The sequence below is a fragment of the Panthera tigris genome, chromosome C1 (genome assembly GCF_018350195.1).
Source record: "Panthera tigris isolate Pti1 chromosome C1, P.tigris_Pti1_mat1.1, whole genome shotgun sequence".
Lineage (NCBI taxonomy): Eukaryota > Metazoa > Chordata > Mammalia > Carnivora > Felidae > Panthera > Panthera tigris.
Window position 1 is genome coordinate 200832601 of NC_056667.1, and position 25288 is coordinate 200857888.

Below are 25288 nucleotides of genomic sequence, written 5' to 3' on the forward strand. Positions count from 1 at the left end.
ATCTCACAGTTCGTGAGTTTGAGCCCCGTGTTGGGCTCTGTGCTGACAGCCCAGAGCCTGGAGCCTGCTTTCAGAATCTGTGTCTTCACTAGTCTCTGCCCCTTGCGTACTCACACTCTGTCTCTCTCTCTCTCTCTGTCTCAAAAACAGATAAACATTAAAAAATATATATATTATATGCATATTTGAAAGCTGCATAAGAAAACAGATCTTAGAAGTCCTCATAAGAAAAAAAATTGGGGGGAGGTAACTGTGTATGGTAACAGATGTTAACTAGACTTACTGTGGTGATATTATTGCAATACATACAAATATTGAATCATTATGCTGTATGCTTGAAACAAATATGTCAATTATACTTCAAATAAAAAAAAAATCCCAGGGGCATCTGGATGGCTCAGTCGGTTAAGCATCTGACTTCAGCTCAGGTCATGATCTCAGTTTGTGAGTTTGAGTGTCGTGTCAGGCTCAGTGCTGTCAGCTCAGAGCCTGGAGCCTCCTTCGGATTCTGTGTCTTCCTCTCTGTCTGCCCCTCCCCTGCGCGCTCTCTCTCTCTCAATAAATAAATAAACATTAAAAAAAAAAAAAAAAGAATAACTTAAATCCCAATCCATTTTTAAACAGACTGGTTTTATAGTTATAGAAAGTACACTCTTTAAAACTAGTGTTTCAACAGATCCATTAAGTTTATGATCTACCCTGTGTATTTATTATGTTTGCTGATGCTGGTTATAAAGGCACGTGTTTGGACAGTAAGAGCTATACAAATATTTGCCAAGTATTTTGATGAGAAATTACTTACTTTTTCTAAGTCTTCCTGCTGTTGTTCACAGCCTGACACTTCACAAAGTCTCTGGCTAAGGGCCACAGAGCGTTTTAGCTCATCCTCACTGTCGGAATCAAGGCATAAAGCCAAGGAACTCTTGGATTTGAAGGTGAAATTCCTGTAATTTAAGAAAATAAAAACCTATATGAGTCTGATAAATAAATACTTGTCCTTGTTATTTCCTTGATGCATATAATACCAAAATAAAACAAAAAACTTTTCCATTATGGAATGATTTACAGAGAAAAAAGGATACAGAAGAGATATATTTAAGCATTACCTTTGCCCCACTCCAAAACAGCCATGCTTTGAAAATTAGACAATTCTTACGCTATTATATATCATCCGTAAACCAATCACTTTGTGCCTTTTTTCTTTTAATGATCAACCCCAAAGTAGTTTTTGTTTTTATAAAGCAAGTACTCTACTGAATGCATGCAGACATGGCAATGAATAAATGTTTTTGACAACTTTGTGCATGAGGACTAATTTTTGATCTTTTTAATTATGATCCATGTATTCTAAAATTAACAGTAACATTCCACTTATCCAATTATATGTAAGTCAGACTTCCGGCAACCTCTAGTTTCTAGAACGCAGGGATTCAAAACTAAGAAAAAAGGCTTCTCAGGAAAGCAGTAGTTTCAAAGCCCATGCACTTTACTCTTTAGACAGGGACCCTTTCTTTCCCAGGAAATGGTGCATAAAATAAGGTAGCAAGTTCATCAAGAAATGAGAGCTAGGAAATGAGAGAGAATAACCACAAAAAGGGCAATAAAGAACTATAAAGTCATTTAATATAAACTGTTTTGTAAGAATTAAAAGCCTCTGAGGGCATGATCATATTAAAACACAGTGTAATAGGTGATACTCATAATGCTGATTCTAAGTCATTAAAATATATTTAAATTACCTTCAGTTTATTTTATTTAAGAATATAAAGAATTCTGTAAGGTTACAGAGTACAGAACCATCTAAAATGGCTAAGCATTTTAAAGATCGATGCTTAAAAAGGCAAGCTTTGGCTACGTAAAATATCATTCTTCAATGATACCAGATAAGTAAGGTGTTACTGCATTGTCTTCTAAGTGAGCTGAAAATAAACTAAAAGAAAAAGTGGAAAAGGTCAAAGAGCACGAATTTTCTTTGATGAAGGTTAACGTAAATTTGTATACTATACTAAAAAAAAAAAAAAAAAAGTAAAATGGAAATTGGAAAAATGCAATTCATCTAAATGTAAAAATTGTAAATAAACATATAGAATGATGGCACCAAGAAATAAGAGGCCACAATGGAAACCAGGAGGATCGCATAGCAATGTAGATCAAAGAAAAGAGGCAAGTGGTCAGTGATAAACCCAAACATAGTCTGTGGCTGAGAGCACCCAGGATATCACTGCACTCCAGCCTACACACTTGAATAGCCTCCCATTAGGTGTTCAAAAGGGTTTTTAGCATAACTTAGAAATAGCCAATCAGCCGTCTTAATTCCTCATTTCTGATTTCATGCTCACCAAGCAAAACTGAATGTATTAATTTGTTTATGCATGTAAATACTTTGCTGAAGGAGGGTGACACCTGGCCACTAAAATACCAGGGTCAAATGTGACAAAGGACATTGTAGAGGAACCAATGGTATTCTTATTCATAACTCAGCCTCTTTTAAGTTTGATCGGCATGACAGGTCTTCTAGGGCCTAATTAATTATCCTTTATTGATCAGCTCTCAAATTCTCATACCAGTAGACCCTGGAGAACAGATGACCATGCCAAATATAATGATGCCCAATGAAACCATCTCTTTCTTGAAACTATAGTGACTTGGTACATAAAGAGTGCATTCCATTAATAATTACTATATTCACAGAAGGCAGCTTGCCTGTAGTAAGGAAAAATATTCATCCTGTAAATGCATCACTTGCTCACTTTCTAAGCAGCCAAGTGGTATTGCTCATTTGTATCTTGAGAACGGGCAAGAGTATTCATATCGGTACCATTTCAGATTTCTAGTCATGTTAGTCATCTGGTTTTAATTGCACTGAAAAATAATTAACAGGAGGAAAAGAAAATAGCAGTTCCCAAATGTCATTTTATGGTTATATTAGCCCCCCAAAGCCCTTAAACAACAAAGTGTTTAATTTTAAAGATAAATGACAACCAAGTCATTTAGAATTGTCTAATCAGGAACTGTGGTTCTAGTTAAATCACAGAGGAGATATATTTAAAAAAAGTATTTTCTTCTCTTCTTGGACAAACTTTTCCATTGTAAGTAAAAAATATAAAACATTTGTAGAATAGCTACATTTCACTGTGTGTTTGTTTTCTTGCTCCCTATCAGAACTGCGCCAGTTAAGTGTCTAAAACAAGGAAGTCCCAGACTGGCTAGCAACAGGCGAAAGATAATTTGGGATTTCCAGGTGTATTTTTGAGGAATAGTGCTTTACACCAACAGGGGTTATTTTATCTCTTCAATCCTTAAAATTCCTTGTCATCAGTTAATTTCTACAGTTGTGGGATGAAAATATTACATATTAACAGATGACTTAAGTTTAAAAACAAAATTTTGAGAGGCTCATCTGAATGTGCTTCACTATTAAAGACTTTGTTATACCCTACATTACAGTTTAAGGCAGATTCAGGAAAATTACAAAGTATAGTAATACAGAGCAGTTATCATGCAAAGAGAAACAAAGAAAAGGGGAAGGGATAATCTCAGAAATTAGGGCAAGCCAAATCCTTAAAAATACAAATTTTGGGTACACAAGAAATATAACTCACTTTGAAGGTGTAGAAGGGCTGGTGATGCAGGAATTCACCATTTGAGAGGCTTTCAATGGTCTAGAACTATCAGAAAATTAGAAAATATATAATGTATATAATTACATTACTAAAATATATATTTAACTTACAAAACGAATTATTCTATACTATAGTCCCTTATGTATCCTTTTGAAAAGCAAAAAACTATAATACTTCTACTAGCAATAGAAGCCAAAAGAGAAAACAAGATACCATCTCTAGGCTCTTCCTGATCCAATGATCTAAATAAACAGCATTGGAAATGAAGTCAAAGGGAATGCATATGAAGAGGACAACTTTGGAAAAATTATCTTGTCTCAGTTCTTTACTTTTAAGCAATAAAATAATAATAGCTCTCATTTATTGAGGACTTACTGGCTATCAGACACTGTAGTAAGAGCTCACGTGTATTACCTCATTTAATGTTCACAACCATCCTGGTATATTCCCTACAGACAGGTCAGAGAATGTGTCCAGTCTTAAAGCTATTCAATTGTGGAGTCAGTCATGCAGCCTGGTTTCAGCCTGTGAAATAAACCGCCTATACTAATGGCCAGAAAGAGTAACAGTTCTACCAGCAGTGGGCACTTTGCATGAAGCAGAAACAAATTCTGAAGAAAGGCCGTAAGAGAAAATCCAGAAACACTAAGACTCTGGGAAAATGTCTTTATTAGTAAGTAGACCCATTGAGGCCTTTAGGATAAACTTCTATGATGTGGTATATATGTCCATTTCTAATCCAAGGGAAATACATTTTATAAAAAGGCATCAATTCATGTTAGCAAACGTTCATTCACTTTCTGAAAGGTCTATTCCACTTTAGCCAAGAGACCTGGTCCTTCCAGTTGCTAACTGCATAACCTTAAGAAAATCACTTCATCTTCTTGGATCTTCTCTGTAACATTAAAAATTTAGACAAAATCTCTACGATCCTTTTTCACCTCTAAAGTTTGACAACTTTATGATTCTACCAAATTAGAGTTCAAGCATAAAAAAGAACTACAGTACATGGCTCCAAAGTAATCCAAGTATGCAGAAGGAAGAGCTACATTCAGAGAAGTCCTATGGTTTTCCCAGCATATGTGATGAAGCAAGATCAAAAGTAAAGGTTACTACTTTTCTCATGGAAAAACTTCTAGGAGCCACAAAAGTTCTTCACTCACACTGGTGACGATACATTTATGAAGACCCAATCAATCTGGGGGGCCCTGGCATAACATTTAGTATACTGTTTCTCAAACTTGCATATTCCAGACAGTCAGCAAAGGCATTGTTAAAAATACTGATTTTCTCAGATCTACTGAAACAGAACTTCTAGGGAAAGAACACAGGAATTGGTTATTTTTTATTTATTTTTTTTTTAGTGTTCAGGTGACTTTTATGAACATGCAAATTCCAATTTATATTCCTAAAATGTATCAAGCTTATCTTCTAGTAATCTAAGAGAGTAAGTGTACTCTCTAAAAAGGTAACTTTTTATGAAAGGCAATTAATGCGCTTGGAAAAATTTTGTTTAAGCATTTTATTTAATTACTTCCATAAGGAAGTAACTTAACACAAAATCCTAAAATAAAGCAAAATTAAAATCTCCTTCTTGGTCTGATTTTACCGGGGAGTCATGTTATCTAGTTCAGTCACTGTTTTGATCAGATATTAAAGCCCTTTAACTTCAAAAGGGAAGAGAAAGAAATTCTCTCTCAAGGACTTACATTGCCGTATGTGCACTCCAACCAAGGGTGAAAGGCGGTTTTGTACTTTCAGTGCAATGAGAGGACAGGGTCAGGTATCTTGGAATGAAGACTTGCTGCCCAATCTTGTTGTTAAGTGAGAGAGTGACGTTGAAGCTGTATCGTTTCAAATGAAGAATGAGAATCCTGAAAAACAGGACATGATGACATTACTAGCTGACACCTAACAGATACTAGCTAGCTCTCTTATAGGTGAAAAGAGATCACTGTAACTAATCATGTGACATAGCTTTTGACTTAAAGAATACATTTGGCTAAACTAAAGATCCTTCAAAAAACATTTACTGAATATCTGCCATGTGCCAGGCACCACTATATAAGTAAAAATAAAACATGGGCATAAGGTGGATAAGTGAGGTTTGGGTAAAATATTTATAATGTTCCCAGAAAAAAAGAAAACAAAAACACCAAATAAAACGCATTTTATTTTAAAATGTGGTACTGGGTTAAATCCTTATTTACTTCAATGTGATGTAGTTTACAAAAAAAATAGGTGTTATATAACCATTACTGGTAATTTAATTAAAGTGTTAAACAGCCCTTATGTTTGAGGGTGAACATTAAGTTTTTCAAAATGATTTCTGACAAGAACTACTCTTACTTCAGTGTAGCACCTTCTCTGGAGAGAGCTAAGAGAGAAAAAGTTTTCTCCACTTTTTTCTCTGCAAAAAGTTCTACAAAACGTACATGCCAAATCTGGCTTGTGGGTCTGAAAAGGCTTTTTAGCTCTGTAGAAGCACTTCTTTGTAGTTACTATTGTGCCAACCTTTTCACCTGTGATACAGACCATAATCTCTGCTAGATGGACTAAATATATCTCACAGCCCACAAGAACACTTAAAAATTTGAATTTCAGAACTCTTATGGGAATAAACCTCAATTTTAGGCAAAATGTCTGATTTATGGAAATCTGTTTTCTTTCTTACCGTACATAGTTTTTCACGGAAGCCACAAACTAAAAAAAATTATAAACTGAAGTTACTGACTGCATTCCTCTTTAAAAAGTATGCTAGAACTCATAATCTTCAAATTCATAACCTAAGAGAACATAAGGATCCAAATGATACGAAGAAATTAAAACTCATGTCATATGTCAAATATTTGGACTAAAGTTTCATATAATCCTACCAAAAAAAGGTACTATGAAACAGATAGATAGATGATAGTCAAAATCACTGATCTATAAAGTAGACTAAAACTGAACATATTTGATAAAGACACCAGGCACATCAAGAATAAAAGTAGACTGGGGCGCCTGGGTGGCTCAGTCGGTTGAGTGTCCGACTTCAGCTCAGGTCACGATCTCACGGTCTGTGAGTTCGAGCCCCGCGTCGGGCTCTGGGCTGATGGCCCAGAGCCTGGAGCCTGCTTCCGATTCTGTGTCTCCCTCTCTCTCTGCTCCTCCCCCGTTCATGCTCTGTCTCTCTCTGTCTCAAAAATAAATAAACGTTAAAAAAAAATTAAAAAAAAAAAAGAATAAAAGTAGACTGGATTTAATACTGAAATGAACAAAAACAGAGCAAGTCCAATAATCTGGATTTATGATACAAAGGCTTCTAAAGTTCAGAATAAATTATCCTGTAACATAAGTGACCTACCAGAAAAAATAGAAAACCAAGGAAAATAATTCCCGTATTTTTTTTCCCCTTAAAAGACCAAACAGCTAGCCACTGGAAAAGGGAACAGACATTCAGCTTGCCAGGTCAAATGAGTATTTAAAACTATACACTGCTTTCCTTAGTTAATGATAACTGATAACAATCAATCCCTTGCCTTAAGGTTTGCTCCCTCCCACCTCCTGCCTCAAAACACTCACAAATAGGAAAAGACTAAATCTCTTGAGTAAAAAATGGTCAACATAACAATACTGCTGATTTAGAAAGTCATTCCTTTAAAAGAAATTCATTTTCTAACAAGAAGATTATGGAATGTAAAAGAACTAATCTCTAGTCTCTAGGGGCTAGGTTCCAGAAATCCTATGCTTACAGAAAAGAGAAGCTAATAAAAGAAAGTAATGCACTCTGCAGGCAAAGTGCCACATAAATACTTAATAATAACCTTGTTTGTGGTTGAGATCTATTCTTGGAAAGAACTAAAAGCTGCACTATCATCACATCACATTGTGTCTAACTAGTTTGGTTTTATGTATGTTTACACAGAGCTGATACAAGTTAATTTCGTTCCTAATTCAGAACTGTTTAGATCATAGGAAACTTACTAACTTACAAGATCCTTTGTAGAAAATTACTCTTCTTGTTTTATGTTCATGCACACCCTATCATACGTTTGTGGCAGATTTTCACTGAAGGCTCAGGATAAGAGAGGGAGACTAGCACATAACCAAACAACAAATTACAACTGAATGTTATACATTACCAAATTAAAAATGTACTAGCTGATCCCTACCACTGGTCCAAAGTCTCACCAGCCACATCCTCTTCCTGCCATCTTCTGGGGACTCTCAAGTGACTTCCCTTCTTCAGCATTCCAAATATTCTTCCTTTATAATGGAAGAGCATTCTAACTTCCCTCCCCCTACCCTCTCACATCTCCGCTTTGCTTTACCAATCCATTCTGGTGAGCCTCGCTTATTCAGTAATATCTGTAAATACTTCAAAGAAGAAAAACTGAAGAGCAATTAATTTTACCTGGGTAGCCTGTTAAATTTGTGCCTGACAAGAGCACACTTCCCACCACACTTCTCACAGGAATACTCAAGTTCTTCTGCCTGTAAAAAGACGAGAGGGAAAAATAAAGAAGCATGAAGTTGAATCAGCATTACCCCATTCAATGCTAATACTCTTCTCTAGTCATACTACTAGTTCAGTGCAATGACAACTCCGACCAGTTTAAATTTTGTGTCTAGAGCCACAAGCCTTACTAAATTAAGACCTAATCCTCAAAACAGTCATCTTATAATATCATGCCCTATTTCAGAATTCCTAATTTCCTTTTTTACCATGGAAACATCTCAATTTATGATAGCAACTAGACTCTACAGTAGCAGATTCTCAACCTTTTCCCCATGGATGCACAAGAACCACTGCCAAGAGTATATCCAGATTTTAACATTTGGCCATAGCAGAGATAAGATCACCTTCAGGTTAGGCGGAGTTCCTGGTCTGTTAGGTGTAACTCTACCCCTTTCTTATAATGGAACTCAATCTTCTGGTGACAGCCCACTAAGAACAACTGCTCTAAAAGGACCAAAGTTTGGGGTGGATATCATTACCTAGAGAAAACTGAAACAAGAAATCCTTAAAAAACGGGGGTAAAAGATACACAGGAAAAGCTTCAAATTCTATGATAATAACAGGAATAGTAAGGAATGATAAAACAAAAAAAGCAGAGTATTTATCTTTGGGTGGAGCTGAATGTTCATCATTTAAAGAATAGAATTTTTTTTTTTTTAACCTTAGGAAGACAACGCTGCCCATTTGCTACAACAAAACAAGAACCACTATTAAATAGACAAAGGGTGATCCTGGCAAATTTCCATCAGTTATAAGGACAGCTACACAATAGGTCCAATTATGCCCCCAAAACTTGCTGAATATCTCTAAGAGTAAATCACAGAAACATATTTATCTATAGCCTTGGATATATATGACTTTTCCCTTTTGTTTCTAATAGGGTACATACCACCTAAGGAAAAGCAAAGAGTATTTTTTCATTCCTCAGATCTTAGATACAAACTTACACCGTGTCTCCAATTTTTACCGCTACTACCAAATTTTAGCATATGCTTCAAGTTAGTACTTGTTTACAAGTAACTGCTTGTAAGGTGATCTAAAACACCTGCTATTGAGTTAAATGTATAATCTACTTAAGCAATCAACAGTCTTCAACAAATTAACAACTAGGTTTATCAAGCTTTTAAAAATACTTTTTATAAATATTTCTTATTTGTTTTCCCTTCATATTTGTTGAAACTCTGCCTTAAAGAAACCAATTTCAAATACTATTATCTATGATATATAAAATTTAGTTATGTGAAAATACCAAAAGATATTACTTACCCTAAAGAAAAGATCAAGAGAATCTTGAATTGAACGAGGAGGGAGTGGCTTTTTCCTTCGAGGAAGGTCAATGGAGAGGTCATTAAACTGTTCTCTTTTGGGAATAATCTCTCCACATCTGTATGAATAAAAGACAAATGGAAGCATTTAGAAGTCTAACTATGCAATACAAAATAAATACAACTAGACTTCAGAAACACTGTTTCCCTCATCAGGTACCAATAGACTAGGACTAGGCATAAGCAATGTACAACACAGTGGACTTCACCTTTATGAAATCAACACAGGAAGAACCTCAACTGCAAGTGTTTAAATACTGCATTAGAACGCTAAGTTTTTACATTTTATTTTTTTTAAAAAGCCCCAAAAGTTAAAAAAAAAAACCAAAAAACTGAAGTATAACATATAGAAAAGTGAAACAAAGGTGTACAGTTTCATGAATGATCAGTTAACACCACTCAAATCAAGAAATAAAATATTATAAGGTCCCTAGAAGCCCCCTCACATGCTCCTTCCCAATCACTATCCCTTTCTCCCAAAAGGTAACTATTATCCTAACTTCCAACACAACAGATGAGTCTCGCCTGTTTTTGAACCTTATCTAAATGGAACCATACAGTACGTTTTCTGTAGTCTCTCTTGTTCAACATGATTGTAAGTTCAATCATGCTTACTGCATGTGGTTATAACCCATCTTTATTGCTGGCTCACATTCACCTGTTTTGAGCATGCCACTATTTATCCACAATACTACTGATGGACATTTGGATTGTTTCCAGCTTTTGACTACACAAGCAGTGATGCTTCAAAAATTCTATGTGTTCGGATACTCTTTCTGCCCACAGGTCCTGTCCCTGTGCTTTAACAAAAATACCTTTTTGCACTGAAAAAAATAAATACAATAAATAAAAATTCTATGTGTTTTTGGTAAACTTCTGTCAGACCTGTTTGATTATTGGATATATATGTGTGTGTGTGTATATATATATATATATTAATGTTTTTATTTTATTTGCGGGGGGAGCAGAGAGAGAGGGGAGGGACAGAGGATCCCAAGTGGGCTCTGCACAGACAGCAGAGAGCCTGATGTGGGGCTCGAACTTGTGAACTGCGAGATTATGACCTGAGCCAAAGTTGGATGCTCAACCAACTGAGCTACCCTAGGTGCCGCTATTATTGGATGTATTTCTAAGAATTTTTAAAAATGGGCTCAGAGATCAAAACTCTGTATCTAATTTATCTGGAAGTAAATTCACTTCCTTTAAATAGTTTTAGCTGATGTTTTTCCTTCTATCTGCATATCAGCATTTTTAGTAATATTCAATCTCCTACCCTAGTTCTCTACTGCCATAGTTGAAGACTGGAGATCATCAGAATATATTTGTTCATTCAACAAATATTTGAGTCCCTCTCTAATAGGCAGAATTCTAAGACGACCCTTGCCTTTGTATAACTCCATCCCCTTTAAGAGAATGTGTGACTGTGATGAGCTATCACTCCCAAGATGATGTTACTTTACATGACAAAGGGATTTTACAAATATGATTAATGTTACTAATCCTAATGTTGAGTTGATAAAAAAGGAGATTATCTGAGTAGCTCGGATCTAATCACATGAGCTCTTTAAATCTGGATCTAGAGATATGAAATAGAGGAAGTCAGGGATTCAAAGTCAGAGACACTACTGCTGACCCGAAAGAAAGCAACTGCTATGAACTGCCTAAGAAAGCCACAGAGCTTGAAACTACAGGCAGCCTTTAGGAAATTAGTAGTTCCAGCCAACAGCCAGCAAGAAAATGGGGACTTCACTGCTACAATCATAAAGAACTAAATTCTGCCCACAACCTTAAAGAGCTTAGAGGGGGATCCAGATGAGAACATGGAACACCTTGATTTCAGCCTCTGATACCATGGGCAGAGAACATGGACACACCTTGCCTAGACTTCTGACCTATGGAGCTGTGAATTAATTAGCAGATATTGTTTAAAAGCTGATAAATTTGGGCAATTTCTTATGCATCACTAAATATGCCTATCTGCCAGAAACTGTTCTAGTAGCACTGAAGTTGCAGCAATGAACAAACCCAAGATAGAATACCTCCTGCACAAAGCTATACTGGAGGAAAAGGGCAATAAAAAATATGTAAGTAATATGTATAGTATGTTAGTGATAAATGCTAAGGGAAAAAAAAAAAGTAGAGATCAGAGTAGATGGTTAGAATTTAAATAGGGTAAATTCCTAGAAAATGCCTTACTGAGCAAGTGGCCTTTACATAAAGATATAGAGGAAAATATGGGGAAAGAGAATTTGAGATAAAGGTAAGTGAAAAAGGCCCTTAGGTCCCAGGATCCTGGTTTTGGGGACAACAAACAAACAAACAAACAAACAAACAAACAAGGAAGCTAGTTTGGTTGGAACAGAATAAGCAAGGGGAAAGACTGGTAGGAGACAAAGCCACAGTTAACTGGGGGAAAAGGGGCTGCTGACAGATCATATGGGATTCTGCAGATCACAGTGAGAATTTCAGCTTTTATTTTATAGGTTATGAGGAAAAGCCTAACATGAACTAACTTACTTCTACTTCATATGGATCACTTTGGCTAATGTGTTTAAACTAGACTACAGGGAGACAGGACAGAAACATAGAGACCAGTTTAGAAGGTACTCCAACAATCCCGGCAAGAGATGATGGTGGCTCTGATCAGCTGGTGGCAACAGGTCAGATCCTGGATGTACTCTGAAGGAAGAGCTGAAAGGATTTCCTGACACATGAGATGCAGGGGTGCAAGAGAAAGAGAAGAGTTAAGAAATACACCACCCTTTTGGGCTGATAAACCCTACGTATGGAACTGTTACTACTGAGATAGGGAAGACCACAGAAGGTTTTATAGAGAATATTAAGTACTTAGTTTTATATAATTTAAGTTCTTTGAATGCAGAATTCTTCATATTCAATATTACTATATTGAAATACCTTATAACTGAAAACAAGTCAAATTAAACTACAACGGCTTAAAAAAATAAGTACTTTTGGTAAACTGGCCACACTAACTTACAGCAAGATGTATCAGAGGCTAAACAATGATAATTACAATCTGAGGTGCATGCAGTCTTCCTTCAGCCACAAACTATTTTGTGTTTAAAGAATGCTCTTGGGGCACCTGGGTGGCTCAGTCAGTTAAGCCTCCAACTTCAGCTCAGGTCATGATCTCACGGTTTGTGGGTTCGAGTCCCGCTTCAGGCTCTGTGCTGACAGCTCAGAGCTTGGAGCCTGCTTCGGATTCTGTCTCCCTCTCTCTCTGCCCCTCTCCTGCTTGCACTCCATCTCCCTCTCTTCAAAAAATAAACATTAAAAAAACTGGAAAAAAAAAAAAAGAAGTCTTAAAGAAAAAATCCTAATAAAGCAACTAAAGCAAGGCCTTCAAGGAAGTAGTACCACAGCTGTTGTGGCCTCATAGAGCCTTTCTGCCTCCCAGACTTGCCACATTCTTGGGCCACTGTTCAGCCTGGCCACCTGGCATGTCTACATCCCATGAAATATGTCACTTCATGCATGGTGCACACACCCCAAGTGTACACCCAACATCTGGATGCTGCACAAGCGAAGTGCCTGATTGCTGCCATTGGCACAGTGCAGTAGCCACTGCTCTGATATGACTTCTTTCTTCTTGTGCTACCTGGAGCCATTTCTATCAGAGGCAACTGAAATTCACCTATGAAAAGAAGTTTGGTTGGCACCCTCACAATTAAATGATACAATCACAAATAATCATCAAAATTTTATTTCTTTAACTTGAACAGATTTTGTATGGAAGTGCATTAGAAGAAAGAGAAAGATGACTGGCTACCATATTATTAACTGCTGGTGGGGCTTCCAGTTTGTAAAAAGAGATGGGCTGTATTTATAAGACCTGGACTTTTTCTTTTAAAATAATTTATCCACTGGGGGAAAAAGATTGAAGAAATTACGATGGCAAGAAATGTCACACATACTAGTAATATAAATTATCTGTATAGTGTCCATCTGAATGTTCAAAATTCTAATCCAAATTACTGGAATGTTATAGCTGGAAGAGACCTCATGAACAGTCTATGAAAAACAGAGATATGGAAGACAGAATGGATAATGGACAGCCAATATATGGGTGTTGAGTATTTCTTTTTTTTTTTTTAATGTTTATTTATTTACTTTTGAGAGAGACAGAGAGAAAGGGAGGGAGAGAGCACTTGTGCGCATGCATGCACGTGCATGAGCAGTGGAGGGGCCGAGAGCGGGGAAAAGAGAGAATCCCAAGCAGAGAATCCCAAGCTCGATGCAGGGCTCACTCACGAGATCATGAGTGAGATCATGACCTGAGCTGAAATCAAGTCAGATGCTTTAACTCACTGAGCCACCTAGGTGCCCCAGGTATTGACTATTTCTAAAGAAAACTCCAAAACAGATGGAAGAGAAGCACTATTTAAAGAATAGTTTCCTTGAGTCGAAGAAAATCCCAAATCTTCAGATGAAAAAGCTGTATCACGTTTAAGGGAAAATTAAACAAAATATTTAGATGTAAACTTGTGAAACTGAATTTCAAAAATAAAGAACACCACGGGTTTTCAGAAGAAAAACATTACCCACAAAATCAGGTTTCTCCCAAATGTCACAGAGTAATAGGATATGATGGGAAAGTGTATAGAAGATATTAAGGGGGAAAGGTTATGTGTGATTCAATAGTTCTGTATTAAGTCATGTGCGAAAGCCACAAAACTAATTCTTACCTATATAGAAGAATTCCACTCTCTCTGAAAAACATTCAGAGATGTACTATCAATAACTAGGAAACTAATCAAAATAGAACCTTTTGATGTGAAGTGCAAGGTACAGAAGTCCTGACAGTGAGCATGGAAATTAATTAAATGTAGAAAGTCTGAATAATGAATGGAAAATGGTTAAAAACCACTGCAAAAGTTAAAATAATTCAAATTCTGATCCTGTAAAAAAAATCCCATTTTTAATACAAACAATTTGGTTTAATAAAATAAGCAATAAGAGGGAGTCTTTCCAGGGAAAAAGAACAAGTACTCCCAGAGTACTCAGTATTCCACGCAAAGATTAAAAAAAAAAAACAACCAAAACCAAACTTACAGATCAAAATTAAGTGCTTAGTCAGCACTAAAGCACATGACAAAATAGTCCAGTTCTCCTTAGTTCTCACCCTACAAAGCATTTTTACAGAAGATAAAGACACTGAAAAGAGATGTTTGGTAGAATCTATGCATTTATGTGTCCTTATGACATAGAAAGGAAGAATTAAAACCTTCTCAAAGAATTTTAATCACCTGCCATAAAGAATTAAAAAGGCGGGGCGCCTGGGTGGCTCAGTCGGTTAAGCGGCCGACTTCGGCTCAGGTCATGATCTTGCGGTCCGTGAGTTTGAGCCCCGCGTCGGGCTCTGTGCTGACAGCTCAGAGCCTGGAGCCTGTTTCAGATTCTGTGTCTCCCTCTCTCTGACCCTCCCCCGTTCATGCTCTGTCTCTCTGTCTCAAAAATAAATAAACGTTAAAAAAAAATTTTAAATAAAAAAAAAAAAAAAAAAGAAAGAAAAAGGCAAAGAGTTTTCCTAGAGACTACTTACGCTTTACAGATGATGGAGTGCTGAACCTCAAATTCCAAGTTAGTAATAACAGGGCAAGTGTATACCCTGGTAGCTGAAATATCTGATGAAGTTTCTTCTCCAGGAACAGGTTCAGTCTTCCAAGTTTTATTTAACTTTTCCATGTCCTCTTTCAGCTGGTCTAAGCACTGACTTAAAAATTCATGAGCATCCTAAGAAGGCACAATATCTTTAATTATAAGATCAAAGCCTTTCTTGTCACAAAAATAGCTTGCTAACATTGTGATCTATACAACTAAAGCATTTGGAGGTTAATTAACACAAAAAAGGTCAGATTTATTCTAACAATTTGGGGGTACATATTTTGCGAATAAGAATAAATGACGGATTTTATATTTTTAACTACCAGGGGGACTAGCATGAATAAATAAATGAATCACTCCTACTTTAAGAAAAAGTATGTTAGCTTTTGTAGCTAAAATAGCCCAAGTTCCCGTAATGGCAAACGATATCTGTATTATTAAAATACGATAAAATACACAGAAGAGTCATATTAAACCTTACCCTAAGTCCTCAGGTTTTACAACCTGTGATGAACACATGTACACAAATCTCATTTTAAAATAAAAATCAGGTAACACACTGAAATCATTTCAATTTCCCTTATCTCTAAAGTGTTTAAAAACAATGAGTACTCACATTCTGCATATAACCAGAGAATCTCTCTGCTGTGGCTGAAATGGCATTTTTAACCTTCTTGAGTAAATCTTTTTTGGTCTCTGAATTACAGATATCTTTTTTAACAAGCAAGTGTGCAAAGCGTCTGTTAAAACAAGAGACAAATTTAGTGAAGTTTTACAAAAGTTTGGATAGCATGATATCTGAAAGACTATTACCAATAAAACTTTGAACTTTAACATTTATTTTTGAGAGACAGAGCGTGAGTGGGGGAGGGGCAGAGAGGGAGACACAGAATCCAAAGCAGGCTCCAGGCTTTGAGCTGTCAGCCAGAGCCCGACACGGGGAGCTCAAACCCACAAACTGTGAGATCATGACCTGAGTCGAAGTCAGATGCTCAACTGACAGCAACCCAGGTGCCCCTAAAACTTTAAGCTTTAAGTGTCTAAGGCACATAAAATTTTAAGTGTCCGCAACTGTTATTCTATAATTAATAAGGTAAAAGTTTATTTAGTAAATATGTAACAATTACCTGATAAGTGCATTGAGTGGAATTTTCTTCCATGGGATACCTTGCTTAAGCAAGTCATTTGCAAATGATTGGAGTGAAAACAGAGATTGTAAAATAGCATTCATGTAGCAGGTATTTCCCAAATTGGAGAAGCTGAAAATGAAAAAAAAAAAAAAAAATAATAATGCTTTTGAAGACAATAGTAGTTCCTGACATATGTTCATTAAAGCAGGGGTTCTCCACTACAGCATGCTTCAGAATCACATAGAGGGCTTGTTAAAATACATATTGCTAAGCCCTGTAGGTCTAAACAGAGAGGGTGCAAAACTGCATTTCTAACAAGATTCCAGTTGATGCTGATGCTGCTGGTCTGAGGACTATACTCTGAGAACCACTGCATTATAAGATTATAACAAGTAAAGCTGTACATTTTCAAATGAATGTTAAAAAGAACTGGGGACTTATTCAAAGAGTAATCTGTTCTTATTTATAATTTTAATTTTTCATTGAGATATAACTTACTCATTACTCTTCAGGATATGCCCAGAAGTAGAACTGCTGGATCACAGGATATATGTATTTGGCTTTAATGGGCATTGCCAAACATATTCTAAAGCACATATTTTAAAAAAAAACTTCTATTTGAAAATATTCCCAAACTGTCAGAAAAGTTGCACAAGAATATTCTTTGTCCAGATTCATCAACTGTTAACCTTTTGCACTATATGCTTTGCCATTTAATGCATCTCTCTCTGTATTTCTTATGACGCATGTGAGAGTAAGTTGCATAAATCGTAACTCTTAAGCCCTATATACTTCAGGGTGTATTTCATAAGAACATTCTCTTATATAACCAAGGCAGAGTTACCAGCATTATAAAATTTAATGCCGATATACTCTTATCTAACATACTTCAATCCAATTTTGCCAACTGGCCCAATATGTTTATAGCATCCGCCCCCTGACCCCTGGGCTAAGCACAAGATTCAGTCCAGAATAGGATGATGCATTTAGTACTCGTGTCTCTTCAGTTGTTTTTTTTTTTTTTTTTTTTAAATCCAGAGTACTTCTTCAGCTTTCTCTTTCACGACATTGACATTTGTGAAGAATACATCCTCCCCCCCATCACTATTTTTTAATGGACTGTTCTTCATGTTGGGTTTGTTATTTCTTCATGAGATTCAGCCCAGGCTGGAAAAACACAGTGACATATAGTGATACTGTCTCCTTCCAAGGGTATCACATTCAGAGGTACATGATATTACTGTACTATTCATTGGTGATGTCAATTTTGAATACCCTGAAGAACTTCCACTTCAGACTATGAGAAAGTATCAGGGTCTGGAATTATCCTACCACCATAAACAATGGGGGGGGGGAAAGGACAAAATATTGGACAACAGGCAGCGCAGGACTGTGACTCTTATGAGAAGGGAAGCAGTGTGAATCCTACCATTATGCAGGGTTTCTGGCTGCAGGCAATTTGTGAACTGCAGTCCAGGGAGGCATACCCAAACAGCCCAGGAATTAAGCTGAACTGAGTTGAAACAAATCAGAGTTTGATAGGCTGAGATTGCTTAGATGTCTGGGACAGAGTACCTGAGGGGAGGGAGCTGTGCAAAGGAAAAGCTCCAGAAATAGGCACAGTCTGTTGAGTATTCAGCTAAATACCAACCTGTGCATGTTTAGGGTGAAACCCTGTGACACCAGGCAAGAACTTCAAGGAAAAGAATGATTATTGGGGATTTTTTTTTCTAATGTTTACTTTTGACACAGAGAAGAGAGAGAGAGAGAGACAGAGAGAGAGACAGAGCATGAGCGGGGGAGGGGCAGAGAGAGAGGGAGACACAGAATCTGAAGCAGGCTCCAGGCTCTGAGCTGGCAGCACAGAGCCCGACGCAGGGCTCAAACCCACAGACCACGAGATCATGACCTGGGCCCGATGTCGACGCTCAACCGACTGAGCCACCCAGGTGCCCCATGGGGAACTATTAGCAGAATAATTTCCAGAGCTCTTGCAGGACCCAAAATTGGTTGAATTCCAACCAGAGGAGAGAGATCTAGATGAACTCAGAGGGCATTAGCAGAAATACCAGAAGACCCATGCTTTAGGAAATGAATTACATTAGCCTTAGAATAAAGTCTACTCTAGGTTTAACACCAAAGAGCTTAAACAAAAGTCTCAGAATAATCAAACCCAAGTTGCAGATATTAAAATAGCTATTATAAATATACTTTTTTTTCACATTTTTAAAAATTTTTTTGAGAGACAGAGAGAGACAGACAGACAGATAGAGTGCAAGTAGGGGAGGGGCAGAGAGAGGGAGTCACAGAATCCAAAGCAGATTCTAGGCTCTGAGCTCTCAGCAGAGCCTCAAGCAGGGCTCGAGCTCACAAACTGCGAGATCATGACCTGAGCCGAAGTTGGATGCTTAACCAACTGAGCCACCCAGGTGCCCCGCTATTATAAATATGCTTTAGAGGTGCCTGGGTGGCTTGGTCGGTTAAGCGTCTGACCCTTGATCTTGGCTCAGGTCTTGACTTCACGGTTTGTGGGTTCAAGCCCCACATCGGGCTCTGTGCTGACAGCGTGGAGCCTACCTGTGATTCTCTCCCTCTCCCTCTCTCTCTGTCCTTCCCCTTTCATGCTGTCTTTCTCAAGTTAAATAAACTTAAAAAAAAATACTTCGTGTGATCACAGGTGCAGAGAAAAACATAAATATAAGAGGAAAGAAATGAAAAATATAAATAAGCCCCAAACTAATTTTAGACATAAAAAACACAATAAATGAAAATATTATTGAATGAGATTAATAGCAGATTAGACACTAAAGGAAATACCACTGAACCTGAAGACACACCAACTTAAAACATATTTAAATATAGTATTATATTCCAATTTAAATAAAATATAATTTTACACATTCTATTTTATATATTTTAAAAATATTTTATGTATACATATAAGCAAACATGTATATTTTTATTTCTTTTGTAAAAACAGAAGATAGATGGAATGCTATATGGTATATACTTAGTAACTTGTTTTTTTAATTTACCAACACATACTTCGTTATTTTCATGTTTCTTTTTTAAATTTATTATTATTATTATTTTTCATTTTTAGAGACAGAGTGAGTGAGTAGGGAAGAAGGATAGAAGGAGGGAATCTTAAACAGACTCCACCCTCAGCAGGGAGACTGACTTGGGGGCTCAATCCCCACAATGCTGGGATCATGACCTGGGCTGAAATGGAGTCAGATGCTCAACCAATTGAGCCACCCAGCCACCCCGGGTTTCTTGTTTACCACTACTAGGTGTGAAACAGTATTTCATTTTGGCTATGAGTTTATATACCTTCTTCAACTTTTTACACTTTTTTTTCATAGCTGCACAATTCTCCTTTGTTTCTAGAAATCTATCCATTTCATCTAGTCACCTAATTTATTGATGTAATCATAGAACGGTCTTAAAATCCTTTTTATTTTGGTAAGATTGGTAGTAATGTACCCACTTGTGTTTCCGATTTTAGTTATGTGAGTCTTCTATTTTCGTCAGTTTAAAGGTTTGTTGATTTTGTTGATCTTCTCAAAGAAACAACTTTCGGTTTGGATGACTGTCTCTTGTTTTTCTATTCTTTATTCATCTCTTCTCTAATCTTTATTATTCTCTTCCTCCTGCTAGCTTTGGGTTTAGTTTGCTCGTCTTGCGCTAGTTCTTTAAGGTGTAAAGTTAGATCATTGATTTGAGGTCATTTTTAAAAATATCATGAGAAAATATACATAAAACTTACCATTTAACCATTTTATACATTTTTTTTAAAAAGCAAACTCTATGCTGAACGTAGGGCTCAAACTCACGACCCAGAAATCAAGAGTTGCAGGCTTTGCCGACTGGGCCAGCCAGGCACCCCACCATTTAACCATCTGAAGGTGTACAGTTCAGATGCCTTAAGTACGCTCATGCTGTGGTGCAACTATTACCACCATCTATCTCCAGAACTATACTGTTTTCCACAGTAGCTGCACTATTTTACATTCCCACCAGCAATGTATAATGTATAATGTATAATGGGTTCTAATTTTTCTACAGCCTCACCAATGTTTCTTTTTTAATGTAAGTGTTTCCTGCTATAAATTTCCCTCTGGGTACTGCTTTTGCTGCATCCCGTTAATTTTGGTATGCTGCTAGGGCTTTCATTCATCTTTAAGTATTTTTAAATTTCCCTTGTGATTTCTTCTTTGACTTCATTAGTTAAGAGTGTGTTGTTTAATTTCCACATATTTCGGGTTTTCCATCTGTAACTGATTTCCAGCTTCATTCTACTGTGGTTGAAGAAGATACTTTACACGATTTCAAACTTTTAAAATGGAGACTTACTTTGTGGTGTAACATATGGTCTGTCCCAGAGAATGTTTCATGTGCATTTGAAAAGAAAATATATTCTGTCGTTGATGGGCAGAATGTTCTATATATGTCCCATACATCTAGGCAGTTTATAGTGTTGGTCAAATCACATGTTTTCCTTAGTGATTTTTCTGTCTATATGCCCTATCCATTACTGAAACTGGAGTATTGATGATACTTAGCTATTATTTTATAATGTTTATTCTCTCTGGTTTATTATTTATTTAAAAAAAATTTTAATGCTTATTTTTGAGAGAGAGTGAGCAGGGGAGGGGCAAAGAGAGAGGGATACACAGAATCTTAAGAAGGCTCCAGGCTCTGAGCTGTCAGCACAGAGCACCATGCGGGGCTAAAACCCACAAACCATGTGATCATGACCTGAGTCGAAGCTGGTAGCTCAACCGACTGAGCCACCCAGGCGCCCCTCTCTAAAGTTTATTTAAAAATTTTGTCTATTAAGTCCAATGTCTATGTTTCCTTAGCAATAGTTTCCATTAATTTCTTCTACCAATGGGCCATACTTTCTTATTTCTTTGCATGTTTTTAAGTTTTATGCTGAACATTTTGAATATTATAATAATTATGGAAACTGGATTCTTAACTCTCCTCAGAATTTGTTTTTGTTATTTACTGTAGTTACATGTTTAGTCAGTTTTCTAAACTTTTTGTAAAGTCTGTAATTATTTGTCATGGGTGGTCCCTGAAGTCGCTGTTCCTTTGGCTTGTGTCCAGCTAATGTTCTGACAGATTTCCTTGAAATCTGGATGAGAGAAAGTGAAGAAAAAAAGGAGAAAGAGGGAAGAAGGAAAAGAAGTAGAAGAAACAACAAAATGAAAAAACTTCTCCCAGGCTTTGAAGATTGGCATTATGCTGGGGCACACTTTGAGTGCTTATCTGGGTCATTTATAAACTCTGTCTCAGCCTTCACTGCCAGCTTGCACTGATCTTACAGACTGGCCAGAAGTGAAAGCTTCATGTCTTCTTAGGTCTTTTCTGAGCATGAGTCTTGGGCATGTGCATGTTTTTCAAAATTCCTCAGCATACACAGGAGTTTTAAAAAGTCCCAATTTCCTATCGTTTTTATTTTTAATTAATTTTTTAATAAAAAATTTTTTTTAAGTTTATTTACTTTGACAGACAGAGAGAGCACAAGCAGAAGAGGGGCAGAGAGAGAGAGAATTCCAAGCAGGCTCTGCACTGTCAGTGTGGGGCCTCATGCGGGGCTTGAAATCACTAACCTTGAGATCATGACCTGAGCTGAAGTCAGAAGCTCAACTGATTGAGCCACCCAGGTGCCCCCTATCATTTTTTTTTTTAATGTTTATTTATTTTTGAGAGAGAGAGAGAGAGAGAGAGAGAGAGAGAGAATCTGAAGCAGACTCTAGGCTCTGAGCTGCCAGCACAGAGCCCAACATGGGGCTCGAAGTCACAAACCGTGAGATCATGACCTAAGCTGAAGTTGGATGCTTAACTGACTGAGCCACCCAGGCACCCGCCCCGATCATTTTTTAAATTGCCTTTTTCTTGATTTAGTGTTTGCTTGATTGCTGTAAACCTCTGTTTTCCACAGAGTTCTGACAAAGTTGATTCTGACAGTTTTGCTTGATTTTTCAATGGCTTTGTGAAGCAACAGAACGCGGGACCTCTACCACTTTATTGAGATCTTCTTCCCCTGTCAAGTTTTTAAATTCTTTGTATTTCAGAAAGATCAGCATGATATTTATGATACATGTTGCAAATATTTGCTCCTAATTTTTCTTAGTTTATGCTTTTGGCCATGAAAATTCTAATTTTTTTTTTTTTTCAACGTTTTTTATTTATTTTTGGGACAGAGAGAGACAGAGCATGAACGGGGGAGGGGCAGAGAGAGAGGGAGACACAGAATCGGAAACAGGCTCCAGGCTCCGAGCCATCAGCCCAGAGCCTGACGCGGGGCTCGAACTCACAGACCGCGAGATCGTGACCTGGCTGAAGTCGGACGCTTAACCGACTGCGCCACCCAGGCGCCCCGAAAATTCTAATTTTTTTAATGTTTATTTTTGAGTGAGAGAGAGGGAGAGAGATTTAAGCAGGGAAGGAGCAGAGAGAGGGAGACAGAAGATCTGAAGTGGGCTCCGTGCTGATAGCAGAGAGCCTAATGTGGGAGCTTGAACTCACGAACCACAGATGGTGACCTGAGCTGAAGTCAGATGCTTAATGGACTGAGCCACCCAGGGGCCCCAAATGTAATTTTTATGTACACAAATTTATCAATCTTCTACTGAATCTTGATTTTGAGTCACAGTTACAAGCCTTTCCCTACACTAAAATTATAAAGAAATTCACTCCCAGTTTCTTTTAGTATTTAAAGTTTCATTTTTAAGGGTGCCTGGGTGGCTCAGTCGGTTGAATATCTGACTCGGCTCAGGTCATAATCTCACAGTTAGTGGGTTTGAGCCCCATGTTGGGCTTTGCACTGACAGCATAGAGCCTGCTTCAGATTCTCTGCCTCTCTCTCTGTCCTTCCCCAGCTTGTGCCCTAGCCCTCTCAAACATTAAAAAGTTTTTAAAAAGTTCCATTTTTAAAATTGAGGACTGTAATTTTGAATTTATTCTTGCATACAGTTGAGATGAATCTAACTAAATTTTTCAAAATAGCCATATAGATATGTCAACCCCATTTATTAAAAGAAAAATACTTCTTGTCCCTGGACTTTCTATTCTGTTCCACTGACCTGTCTATTCATGTATCAGTACTAAGCTATTTTATTTTAGTCTAAAAAACCACTTTTTTAAATGTTTATTTATTTCTGAGAGAGAGAGAGAGAGAGAGACAGAGTCTGAGCAGGGGAGGGGCAGAGAAAGAGGGAGGCACAGAATCCGAAGCAGGCTCCAGGATCCGCACTGTCAGCAAGCACCCAACGCGGGGCCCAAACTCACAAACTGTAAGATCATGACCCGAGCTGATGTAGGACACTTAGCCGACTGAGCCACCCAGGTGCCCCAGTACTGAGCTATTTTAATCATAAGGACTTTATAATATTACAAATATAGTAAGACTATTTCCCCCTTTATTTCTTCCCAGTATTTTCCTAACGTTCTGTGTTTTTCCATATCAACCTTTTTTTTAAAAGTAGGCTTCATACCCAGTGTGGAGCCCAATGTGGGGCTTGAACTCATGACTCTGAGATCAAGACCTGAGTGGAGATCAAGAGTCAGACTCAACCAGCTGAGGCACCCAAGCGCCTCTCCATATGAACCTTTGCACACAAAAACATCAACTAGCCTAGCTCCATAAAAAAGCTTTTCAGTCTTTTTATTTGGATCACATTAAACTTACAAATCATTTTAGGGAGAACCATATCTTGATCATGCTAGGATGTCCCCCACCCCAAGAACATGGATGTTTCACATGTATTTAAGTTTATTTTATATCTTTTTGAAGCATTTTATAGTTTCCTTCATTCAATTTTAAGTAACTCTTGCTAAGTTTCTTTCCATGTATACACACACACACACACACACACAAAACCTTTTTTTGTTGCTACTGTACATGGGGCCTTCTGTTCCATTATCTTCCATCTGATTATCTGTATTAATATACCAAATTGTTCTGTATGTTAATTTCCAATCCTGTTCTCTGCCTAAGGCTTTAAGTTAGTTTCACCATGGTTTATAGGTCTTTCTTTTCCAATGCTTATGTTTCTATTTCCTTTCTCTTGTGTAACTGCATTGGTTAGTACTTCCAATACAAAATTAAATAGAAATATAAATAGCAGGCATCCTTGATTTCTTCCTTACTAAACACTGGTTTTAAAAGTGAGGTATATATTTATTTATTTTTAATTTTATTTTTAAAGTTTTTATTTATTTTTGAGACAGAGAGAGACAGAGCATGAGCAGGGGAGGGGCAGAGAGAGAGGAAGACACAGAATCCGAAGCAGGCTCCAGGCTCTGAGCTGTCAGCACAGAGCCTGACGCGGGGCTGGAACCCATGAACCGTGAGATCATGACCTGAGCTGAAGTTGGACACCCAACCCACTGAGCCACCCAGGCGCCCCAAAAGTGAGGTATATATTTAATCAGGTTAAGGAAGTATTCACTGATTCTTATGTTTTCAAGTGTTTTTATCAGAAATGAGTGTTATATTTTGTCAAAGATTTTTTCGGTATCAACAAAGAAAGTCATATGATTTTTTCTTTGGCCTAGTAGTACAGTAAATTATAATAATAGGTTTCCTAATATCGAACTATCTTGCAATCTTGGTATGAACTTGTTCGGTCACAGTTTATAGATTTTCTATATTTTTATTATACATTTTATTATATTTTATTATTTTATTTATATTATATTTTATTATATTATAATATAATATATAATTAATATAATAATTATATATTATATATTATATATATAATATAATATACTATAAATATATAGTATATATATTTAATATTATATATAATGTATATTATATATTACATATAATTATATAATATATAATATACATTATATATAATATGTAATATATAATATAATATGTATTATATTATTTATATTATATTTTATGTATATTATAAATAAAATATATATTTATTATATTATTATTATTAATTAATTATATAATATAATATATAATAATATATAATATTATTATATATTATTTATTATTTATTATTATATTTTCTTAATGTGATACTGGAATAGAAATATGTCAGTATT

The 25288-nt window shown here is 36.6% G+C and overlaps 1 protein-coding gene across 6 annotated transcripts in view; it reads right to left on the reverse strand.

The window, feature by feature from the left end:
* USP37 (ubiquitin specific peptidase 37) overlaps positions 1-25288 on the reverse strand; it is a 99384-nt gene that overhangs the window by 29234 nt on the left and 44862 nt on the right. For 5 of the 6 annotated variants that reach the window (XM_042995331.1, XM_042995328.1, XM_042995327.1 and 2 more), the window contains 8 exons: positions 16202-16333; positions 15691-15814; positions 15013-15203; positions 9391-9508; positions 8020-8099; positions 5333-5497; positions 3603-3668; positions 803-944 (listed from right to left, as the gene is read on the reverse strand). In XM_042995331.1, the coding sequence (XP_042851265.1) occupies positions 803-944; positions 3603-3668; positions 5333-5497; positions 8020-8099; positions 9391-9508; positions 15013-15203; positions 15691-15814; positions 16202-16333 (1018 nt within the window). The remainder of the gene's footprint in view (positions 1-802; positions 945-3602; positions 3669-5332; positions 5498-8019; positions 8100-9390; positions 9509-15012; positions 15204-15690; positions 15815-16201; positions 16334-25288) is intronic. The other variant, XM_042995333.1, reaches the window with a different exon arrangement.